At 43.3% G+C, this 11,477-nt stretch overlaps 1 protein-coding gene across 1 annotated transcript in view; it reads left to right on the top strand.

The window, feature by feature from the left end:
- Positions 1 to 11,477, top strand: part of cyfip2 (cytoplasmic FMR1 interacting protein 2) — a 252,229-nt gene that overhangs the window by 134,439 nt on the left and 106,313 nt on the right. Inside the window, exons 13-16 of the mRNA XM_051934205.1 lie at positions 1,291 to 1,416; positions 3,236 to 3,402; positions 7,817 to 7,964; positions 8,227 to 8,380. Coding sequence (XP_051790165.1) covers positions 1,291 to 1,416; positions 3,236 to 3,402; positions 7,817 to 7,964; positions 8,227 to 8,380 — 595 coding nt within the window. The remainder of the gene's footprint in view (positions 1 to 1,290; positions 1,417 to 3,235; positions 3,403 to 7,816; positions 7,965 to 8,226; positions 8,381 to 11,477) is intronic.

The raw sequence follows: 11,477 nt of genomic DNA, 5'->3' as shown, positions 1-11,477 counted from the left end.
TCTTAACACCTGCCCCCAAACCATATGTTAAAGTACACCTTAGCCTACTTGTGGTGTTAGAAATGACTTTAGCAATGAAACACAAACTGGTTTAAGACTGTGGCACCGACGCCCAGGAAGACAGGAGGAGGACTCATTCCTCCTCCAGACCACGAGGGGGCGTCCGCCCTGGTTGTATTGGGGGTCATGGGTACAGAGCTTGGAAGCTCAACCCTGTAGGGGCCCGTGGTCACCGCCAGGGGAAGTCCCCCTGCCTGAAGGACCCTGGACCCCAGTACTTCCGCCACACCAGGAAGTGCTGGGGGGAAGAAGAGAGGGAACACTCGGAGTGCTTCCGGGAGGACAGCCGGCATTTCTGCCACACTGGGGCGTGTCCGCGGGATTGGCGGTGCACATCTGGAACACATCTGGGTACGGATAAAAGGGGCCACCTCCCTTCATTCGAGGCTGGAGTCGGGTGGAAGTAGGACAAGGTGCTAGGAAGAGAGAAGGAGGTGGTCCGAAGAGGCACACTGGTTGGCCTGGACTTTGGGGAAGATTGGGGTTTGTGGCACAATAATTGTAAATAAACGTGTGTTGGGTGACATGAGTGTGTCTGCCTGTCTGTGTCCGAGCCAGTCTCCACAAGACACAGCCCCCAAATACTGTCGTAAAATTCAGACTGACCCGTTCCTAAGGGGGTGGGGGGGGGGGTGTGGGGGGGGGGGGTAAACACTAAATTACATTGCTTTGCCTAAATTATAAATAAAGACATACAAAACATTTATCAAGTTATATGCAAAATCTTGCATCACAACAGCATTGTTCAAGAGTTTAATTGCTTGGGGGAAAAAAACTATGCGTCAGTCTTGTGGTGTGCGATCTCGCCCTCCCGTAGTGTGAAAAGCGTGTGTTGAGGGTGTGTATTGTCTTAAATTATGTTGTGTCACCCTTACTGGTGTTGATGTCCTGTACGGAGGGGAAGGTTACTCCAGAGATGTGCTGTGCAGTTTTAATTACACGCTGAAGTGCCTTCCTTTCCTGCAAAGAGCTGTTACCGTGCCATACAATAATAGAGCAGGTGATAACACTCTCTATTGTACCCCTGTAGAAATTGGTGAGAATTTGGGTTGGCAAACTTCCTCAGGAAGAACAGTCTTTTGTGTGCTCAGTTAATGAGTTGTTGTGTATTGTTAAGACAAGAGTCCGATCCTGATAGGATGGCCTACAAGAGATGCAAATTCTCACCTGAGTGTCAATGATTGTTGTTTTCCGTCTTCTGACATTGTCTTTTCTGTGCTTGTTTTTCAGTATTCGTGGAAATTAGTGCATCCAACTGACAAATTCTGTAATAAGGACTGTCCAGGAACCGCAGAGGAATACGAAAGGGCTACCCGCTATAATTACACCAGTGAGGAGAAATTTGCTTTAGTAGAAGTAAGTAATCCTTATTATCACCATAGTGCTCTAATGAAAATGTTACAGACGGTCAGGAAATGCAGTGTTGTAACTCCTCTGATTTTTTTGAACTCAATTCATAACGTACTCCAATGTTAATAAACTGTTTTAAAATGGCCTTTGTCATTGCATGATGATTAAACATTCACAGGGCACTCCAAACAGCTAAGAAAGGAGTTTCCAGAATTCAGATGGCCTTTCTTTCTTTGAAGATCAGCCCTTTAACACAGACAGACACAGGACACACAAGTCCAAAAAAGCACACAGTGCACAGACCACCAGTCAAATAAGCTCACAGTCCTTCTCTCTTTTCATTTTCTCTCTCTTTTCTTTCTCTTCTACTGCCGCCTTCACTTCTCTCCCGCAAGCTCTGTCCTCCGCCTCCTGACTCTGGCGGCCCCTTTTATAGTTCACCCGGAAATGCTCCAGGTGCTCCCTGATGACCTTCCTGCAGCACTTCCTGGTGTGGCGGAAGTGCTGCATGGGCACCTGGAAGCACTCCAGGTGCATTTGGTTCCTGTTCCGGCTTTTTTGAAATTTTGGGGTATTTCGTTTTTCTACTGTTGGGAGGTTACCCCATAATATTCCATCTATCCATTTTCCAACCCGCTGAATCCGAACACAGGGTCACGAGGGTCTGCTGGAGCCAATCCCAGTCAACAAAGGGCACAAGGCAGGAACCAATCCCAGGCAAGGTGCAAACCCTCCACAGGGCACACACACACATACCAAGCACACACTAGGGCCAATTTAGAATCGCCAATCCACCTAACCTGCATGTCTTTGGACTGTGGGAGGAAACCGGAGCACCTGGAGGAAACCCACGCAGACACGGGGAGAACATGCAATCTCCACGCCACCGTGCTCCCAATAACAATAATCCATCCATCCATTTTCCAACCCGCTGAATCCGAACACTGGGTCACGGGGGTGTGCTGGAGCCAATCCCAGGGCACATGGTAGGAACCAATCCCAGGCAGGGTGCCAATCCTCCACAGGGCACACACACCAAGCACACAATTTAGGATCGCCAATGCACCTAACCTGCATGTCTTTGGACTGTGGGAGGAAACCGGAGCACCCGGAGGAAACCCATGCAGACAAGGGGGAACATGCAAACTCTACGCATGGAGGACCCGGGAAGCGAACCTTAACCATTTAAGGAGTTATTAGTTTAAAGCAGGATTTTGAAATCAGCCCTAAGCTCAACTGGAAGCCAATGCAAGGACTTGAGGACAGGGGTTAAGTGTTTTTACTTTGTTTTTTGTAACAATTCTTGCCGCAGAATTTGGAATTAACTGAAAAGATACATACATTTAATAAATCCAAAAAAAAGGAATTAACTGAAAGTTGAATAAAGCGTGATTAGAACAGCCAGTGAGCAAGTAATATATTGCAGTAGCCGATCCTAGTAGAAATATCTATAAGCCTCTTCTGCAGAAACATTTTCCATTAATTTGAGATAGATCATAAAATGTTTTGTCTACTGTTTTGAGATGTTCTGCATAGGGTTTTCCTTTAGGTACTCTGCTTTTTCATTCCCAGAGTCTTGCAGTTTAGCTTAATCGGTAGACATGATTAGGCCCTGTCATGGACTGACATCCTCTTTGAAGTTATTTCCTGCCTTGCATCTTGTCCTGCTGGTATAGGGTTCACCCCACCACTAAAACCCTAATTGGGATGGAGCAGACTTAAAAACCATTGAACAGAAATTTGTAAATAACAAGCACTTTGTTGGCCATATTGAAATGCAGCTTAAATGCAAACTATGTGTATATAACATACTTATCATTTCCAGGTGATTGCCATGATAAAAGGACTCCAGGTACTCATGGGTAGGATGGAAAGTGTCTTCAACCAAGCCATAAGGAATACTATTTATGCAGCCTTGCAGGATTTTGCTCAGGTGACACTTAGAGAGCCTCTACGACAAGCTGTCCGGAAAAAGAAAAATGTACTTATAAGGTATCATTTATATTTTTTTTAATTGAAATATCAATAATATGCTGTTGGTTGTTCATATTTACCATAGCCCACCTTTCTGTTCGGGTGATTTATCAGTATTGTCAGGAACTGTCTCCAGTTTATCCCTAAAGTCAACATCAAGGATTGGAGCATTGAAACTGGAAGTGTCGACAAAAGTCATTTAACAATGGATGGTTTGGTTTATCTGCTAGACCAGGCATGTCAAACACGCGGCCCGCAACAGAAATCTGTGCGGCCCGCATGACAGAACCTAGGTAGCACTAAACTTGCACAAAATGATTACTATCATTTGTGATTGAATCATTCTGCATCTTCGGCGTTACTTATTGACTTTTCTTACTTCTGCCTTCTGACAAAAGCGCGTTTTCCCATGGCATTACGGTACCGGAAACGTCATCCGCTAGTATAGCCACGAGCCTTGTCCAAAGTTAATGAGCCGCGACGTCGCAACTGAAGTGCTAGGCTGCAGCAACGGGCAGCAGGGGCGGCTTAAGGCATATACAATCTGTGCACCTGCACAGTGCCGCCACACCAATATATATTGAATATAAAACAGAAAGAGAAAATAATGACACAGCTGATGGCAATGTGGCCGAAAAATACTATGTTTCTTGTTAATTAGTACACTGTATTTACTAATGTCGCTCGAGTCGGAGCAGTAAGCTATATGTAGTATTATAACGTTGTGCCGTGATGAGAATATCATGGGCCGCCACTTAGTTTTCAAGTTACGGACACGCGCATATAGATGCGTGACATGAGCATGAGGCAGCTATGCAGTGTCCACAACGGACGTGGCCATCCGCCGTGCATAAGATACCGTATTGACATTGGCGGGTGAAGGGGCCACCGATTCTTTCTCTGCCCAGGGCCGCCACGAGCCTAGAGCTGCCCCTGGCAGGCTACACTATTGGCTGGGCTGCTGAGACTGGCCATTGGGCAGAACTGACCATCACGAGTAGTAATAGCTAAGTTTTTTTGCTGTAGTTTTATGTAATTTTGTGCTAGTATCGTAACGAACAGTTAGTGCAGACTACAGCTGAAGATCTGAAGTGGACGCGAGAAGTTGGTGAGTTGTTTATTAACAAATGTTTGTGATTTTGAGTTTGTAAAATTATTGTAGGTCAGGGGGCTTTTTGCATATCGGCTTATTTCACAATATAAACTTTGAAGTAAACTTAGTAAAGTAAAATTTGATTTTTGAAGGATTTGTTTTCCAACTTGAATTACTGAGCAATGAATTCAGTGAGCGTTTTCGTAATTTCAGTTCACACGAACAAGATGTCACCATACTCTTACAGCGTTGAGAGTGCGCCGGAGAATATCCAAATGGAATTGATTGAAGTGCAGTCAGATTCTATTCTGAAGGCAAAATACAACGAAGTTGGTGTGCCAGGCTTGTATGCTTACCTGTCACCCTCGTATGTGCAGATCCGTAAGCTGGCATCGAGAGTACTGTCTATGTTCGGAAGCACTTACCTTTATGAGCAATTGTTTTCGTTAATGAAAGCTACCAGAACCCCACATCGCTCAAGACTTACCGTCGAGCACCTTTCATCCTTCATAAAAGTTGCAGCTGCACAAGATTTCAAGCCTGATATAGACGAACTGGTTACTAACAAGAGATGCCAAGTGTCGGGACAAAAGAAATAGATCTCACACTGTAAGGCTCCTATATAAGCAATGAATATAATATAAGGAACTAGCTAAGAGGCTAAGACTCTAATTGTACGCTGTTGTACGGAGATTGTATGGAAATAAATTGCTTTTCTTTAAACTTTAAGTGTTACATTTTTTAAAGTTTTCAGTATGTTACAGTGCGGCCCGCTGACGCACGTATGGCAGTCGAAGCGGCCCACCAAAGGTAGCGAGTTTGACATGCCTGTGCTAGACGACACTAAAGACAATGAAATAAACTGAGGCTCACCCTTATAGCTTAGCCTTTAATACTGTCCGCTACTGTCATAGCCAGCCATGATTAACCCACAACTACAGACCAGACCAGGTCTTTTATAGCAACAGGCAAATAAAAACAGTCTCACATTTACTTGTTTGGCTGATGCCTCCCAACCAACCTACCACAATTGGCAGCTCCACCATTGGCGCCCCGTTCTCTTAACATATGAGAGCAGGTTCACACTGAGCATCATATGACACACATGAAAGAGTTTGGAGACTCTGTGGTGAACGTTATGTAGCCTGCAACGTGATCCAACATGACCGGTTTGGTGGTGGGTCAGTGATGGTCTAGGGGGGCATATACTTGGAGGGTCACACAGACAATGGTACCCAGACTGTTGTTAAGTATCAGGATGAAATACTCAAAGCCATTGCCAGACCTTACGCTGGTGCAGTGGGCCCTGGGTTCCTCCTGGTGCAGGACAATGCCCGACCTCATGTGACCAGAGAGTGTGTAGGCAGTTCATGGATGGCAAAGTCATTGATGCCATTGATTGGCCCACATGTTCCCCAGACTTGAATCCAATCGAGAGCCTCAAGGACGTTATTTATCGGGTGCATACAGGCGCGAGGGGGCCACATACACTACTGAGTCACATGAGGAGTTGGTGTGATGAAATTCACACAAGTTGGATCATCCTGGAATTTCAATTTTTGAATTTGATTTTTGCTGTGATGTTGAATCAGCCCTCAGTAACCGTTGTTACATCATTACGAATTACACAGTATTTACTCAGTAAAGATGTTCCACCTAATTATTCCGTTCATCGAGATCTGATGTGTGATTTAAGTGTCCACTTAATTTTGTGAGCTGTGTATTTTGTCCATCTTTCACAAAAAGTTGTTCTGAAAAGAAAAATCGGCTTAAAAAGAGTTAATAAGATGCGTTTAGTTCCTTGCATTTTTCCAGACATTAACTCCAGTTCGACCCTGAAAATAATTTTATAACTATGAAATATCTGGCTATGGACAGGACATGTGTAGCTTCTGGGTTCAAATTCTGGCCGAGTTAATTATGGACCTTTGGCTTGTTGGGGTGAGTTTTCCTCCTCACACCTTCAAACACATTCAGGTTAAGTTAATTGGTGACTCTTGCTCAGGGGTCTCCAACTCCTGGAATGCTACTATGGCTGTAGGATCTTCATTCTAACCTTTTTCTTAATTAGTGACCAATTTTGGATCCAAAAAATGTTTTTATTTGGAGATGTTAAAGGCTGCTTCTTACCTTATACATCTAGCGAGGCAGAAATAGATTAAACAGTTTTGAGATTTGTATTCTTTAGCATAATATGTTGTGAACACCAGAGGAGCTCCAGTCCCCCAACACCCAAAACAAACAGGCACGGGCACAAGTTTAAAAGGCAGAAAGAATCTTTTATTGTGGGAAACTCTTCCTTAATCAAGCATTTCCCACCACCACAGCCAAAAGTACAATAAAGCACAGGCACGACTCCTTTCTCCCAAACACCCAACACAAACGAGCACAGACACAAGTTAAAAAGCACAAAGTTTCTTTACTGTGGGAAATTCTTCCTTATCAAGCATTTCTCACCACCACAGCCACAAGTACAATAAAGCACAAGCACAGGCACAACTCCTTTGTCCCAAACACCCAACACAAACAGGCACAGACACAAGTTAAAGGGCACAAACAGTCTTTATTGTGGGAAACTTTTCCTTATCAAGCATTTTCCACCACCACAGCCACAAGTACAATAAAGCACAGGCACGACTCCTTTGTCCCAAATACCCAAAACAAACAGGAACAGACACAAGTTAAAAAGCACAAAGTGTCTTTATTGTGGGAAATTCTTCCTTATCAAACATTTCCCACCACCACAGCCACAAGTACAATAAAGCACGGGCACAACTACTTTGTCTTCTTCTTCTCTGTCACTGCCTCCTCCACGCAAGCTTTGTCCTCCTTTCAGTAAACTCCGGCTTGTCCATCTGAGGCAGGCAGCTCCTTTTGTCTTCCACCTGGGAGTACATCCGGTTTTATGTACACGTGCTCTGAAAGCACTTCCAGGTGAGATGGAAACCCCATGAAATAGGGCTCACCAGTCCCTACAGCACCCCCCTGGTGGCACCCACAGAACCCAACAGGGCTGAGTCGAAGAATTCCTTGTTCCATGCTGCCCTGCGAGACTCCAAGGGACCACTGCAACCCAGAGGGGCTGCCATCTAGTGCTCTGGGGTGGTAATGCCTTGTGCACACACTCTCCTGTGGTCCTTCCATCTCGTGGGCATCCCAGCTTATCCGTCCCTTACAATGTCAGTATGGTGGTTCTTTGCATTTCTTCATTATTGTGTTATATGATTGGCTGGTATGTGGTTTACAAAATGCATTCACTTCATTTCTGTGTGCACAGTGGAGGTGAGCAGTCCAGAGTGCCTCAAAACGCAGCACTAATCATTGTCTGCTAATCTGCAGTGTTCTTCAGGCAATAAGAAAGACAATTTGTGACTGGGAGGGAGCCCGTGAACCACCGAATGACCCTTGTTTGAGAGGTGAGAAGGATCCTAAAGGGGGCTTCGATATCAAGGTGCCTCGGCGAGCAGTGGGGCCCTCAAGCACACAGGTAAAGTACTATACAGAGAATCATTGTGCGTTGGTACTTCTCTCTTAAGATGAGACTGAGAGGCTTCAATGATGTACGTCTTCTTGATGATTTATGTTAAATGAAGAGTTTGGCATGCTGTAATTTTATATTGCACAGTATTTGTATATGAAAGCCCAGTGATGGACTAGCGCCATGTCCAGCTGCCCTGGATGTGTATGAAAGTCGAATATGCCCAACAAGATAATAAAGATAATTCTAATTTTGTGATTATTTTTTTTAGCTTTATATGGTGAGAACAATGTTGGAGTCTCTCATCGCTGACAAGAGCGGCTCCAAGAAAACCTTAAGAAGCAGCTTGGATGGGCCAATAGTCCTTGCAATTGAGGATTTCCATAAGCAATCCTTTTTCTACACTCATCTGCTCAATTTTAGCGGTAGGTTACTCACTAAACTGCAGGTACAGTCTCATTAATTAATTATTATTAATTAATCCCATTGGGATTAATAAAGTATCTATCTATCTATCTATCTATCTATCTAGACTTTAGAGTTACCATTTTGTATATTTTAGAGGTTTTGACCAGTAGAGGGCGTTGCAGCTCCTCAAACCCTGACACAGCTTCGCAAACACAAGTCCTGGGTGCAAATACAAGGTTTACTAATTCCAATCCCTTCTTCTATTCCTCTGCTCCTCCCAAACATTCATTCTTTGTCCTCTTGCACCCGACTCCAACTAGCCTGGATGAGATTGAGCAGCTTCTTTTATGTTGGACCCCTGAGTTCTTCAGATGTGGGGGATAGCTCATTGGAAGCACTTCTGGGTGAAATGAAAGGTGCACAATTTAGGGATCATGTATCCCTGCAGCATCGGCCCCCCACAGAGGCACTTACGGAACCCAGTAGGGTTGCCCCAAGGGACTTCAGGTCCCAGCATGCCCTCTGGATGGCCGTGTGGGACTCCTTGCCCAGGGCTGCAACCGTCTAGTGTATTGGGGGAGCCACTGCTCCAAATAGATTGTCTTCCCCCGTCCCTCCATTACATTGGGCTCCCAGCCAGCTAAGGAACTTCACTTCATCCCTGCCAGAATGCCAGCATATTCACTCTTGAGGTTGCCACCTTGTGCCAGGCTACAGTACACTTAGTTCAACGCTTTCCTGGCCAGGTAATGAATCATGCAACCCATGCCTGCCGTTCATCTCAAAATAAAGTGGGAATTTCATCCTTAATGTGGAGAGTATCCTTTGTAAATCAGCAAGTGATATACAGTGTTTGAGTTATAGTAAGATTTGGAATAGTTTATATTGTATTTCAGCATTGTTTATTTGTTCTTGATATAGCTGAAAATTTTTGTTCGGCAGAATTTATTATAGATAAATAGATGAAAGGCACTATATGATAGATAGATAGATTAGTTAATATGTAGAACTTCTAGCATTTTCAGACCAGATAGAATGAATGAATATATTTGGTGTAGTTGGCAGGATTAGAAGATAGATAGATAGATAGATAGATAGATAGATAGATAGATAGATAGATAGATAGATAGATAGATAGATAGATAGATAGATAGATAGATAGATAGATAATAATTATTTGCATTTATATAGCGCTTTTCTCACTACTCCTAAAAGCGCTCAGCAATTGCAGGTTAAGGGCCTTGCTCAAGGGCCCAACAGAGCAGAGTCCCTTTTTGGCATTTACGGGATTCGAACCGGCAACCTTAAGATTGCCAGTGCAGATCTAGATAGATAGATAGATAATAAAATGATTAGTTAATATGTAGAACTTCTAGCATTTTCAGGCCAGATAGAATGAATGAATATATTTGATGTAGTTAGCAGGGTTAGATAGCTAGCTTTTCAGTAAAAGATATGAATACAGTCAGGGGGGTGAATACTTTTGCAAGGCACTATATGTGTGCCTTATTGTAGTAATGGTTTTATCTTATAAATTTACTTCTTTACTTTTCACTGCTTTGATGTCACTTCAGCTTTTTCTGTCTGTCACCTCCTGACTCACTGGTATAAGAAAGCCCCCACATATCACATATCTTTTTGATGTGTCTTTATGTCTTTTTATGCAAGACTTTTAACTTTTTCGGGTTCCCCCTCAATTTTTGGCCTTCTAGTCCAAAAGACGTAATTTTTAGGCCCTTTTTTGACCATATTTTGTGCAGGAAATTACACCCATATAATAAAAAGCAAACCAACAAGTGTCTTCAGCAGAAATGATGTGAAGGACTCAAAGTTGGGCATACCGATATCCATCCATCCATTTTCCAACCCGCTGAATCCGAACACAGGGTCACGGGGGTCTGCTGGAGCCAATCCCAGCCAACACAGGGCACAAGGCAGGAACCAATTCTGGGCAGGGTGCCAACCCACCACAGGACGCATACCGATATGAGGGGTCAAAAAGTTACTCCTTTTCAGAAAAATTTGAAGAATGGGGATCGGTAATATCAATATTGTTGTTTTATGGTATTTTGAGGTTACTGATTATGAATATGATAATATTTTCTGTGGTCCGAGCCCTCAAAGAGCCCAAATTTCAAACCTAAGCACGTGGGGTGTCGTTTTCTACTGTTTCAAGGTTGTGATTATGAATATGATATTATTTTTGATTTTTGATCCTTTACTGTTTAGCCCTCTGTGAAATCCTATCAGTGGGAGCAAAAATGACAAATGCCTCTTGCAATTGAGAATATTTCGACTTTAAGCATTTAAATTGAAGCACACATTTTAATATTTGAGATATATGATGCATTTATTCTTGTTTATTACGTACTTCTAGCTCAGCTCATTTCTTAGAGAGCTCTGATTTAGAGCGGCTTACACTCATTTAGACTTTTTGTTCTTGTATGTCTCTCTTTCTTTATTTATGCAGTGTCCTTGAGTGTCATGAAAGGCACTTCAAATCTATTGGCATTATTCTTGTTATTATTATAATTACTAAGGGGGCTCTGCCCCCTGATCGCTTCATTCGCCTTCCCCCGGGGGCTGGCACTGGGCACCCAGGTATCTCACGCCTGAGCCACTTGAAGGGCATCGGGCGCCCCTCTGTTAAAGAAAGCAATTGTATTTAAGGAGTTGCTATATAGAAGAGCTTGTGGGGTGCGGGAGGAAGATGGTTTGATCCTTAGTTATTATAGAGAGAAAAACAGTTACTCGAGTATTTCACTACTACTGTCTATTTTAAATACCAAAAATAATACAATATGGTATTATTCAATACCAATGAATAATAAAATTTGGTAAAAATAATAATAATTCTTTGCATTTATATAGCCTTTTTCTCACTACTCAAAGCGCTCAGCAATTGCAGGTTAAGGGCCTTGCTCAAGGGCCCAACAGAGCAGAGTCCCTATTGGCATTTACGGGATTCGAACCGGCAACCTTCCGATTGCCAGTGCAGATCCCCAGCCTCAGAGCCACCAAGTAAAAGTAAAAATGTAAAAGATAATAGAAAGTAATTAAAAAATGAAATTACATTAAAGCCTCGTCAAAAACACTATCCTCTAATTTACATTT

Source organism: Erpetoichthys calabaricus, chromosome 11 (genome assembly GCF_900747795.2).
Source record: "Erpetoichthys calabaricus chromosome 11, fErpCal1.3, whole genome shotgun sequence".
Classification (NCBI taxonomy): Eukaryota; Metazoa; Chordata; class Cladistia; order Polypteriformes; family Polypteridae; genus Erpetoichthys; species Erpetoichthys calabaricus.
Note: the sequence above shows the minus strand (reverse complement) of the source record. Positions and strands in the feature narration are given on the sequence as shown.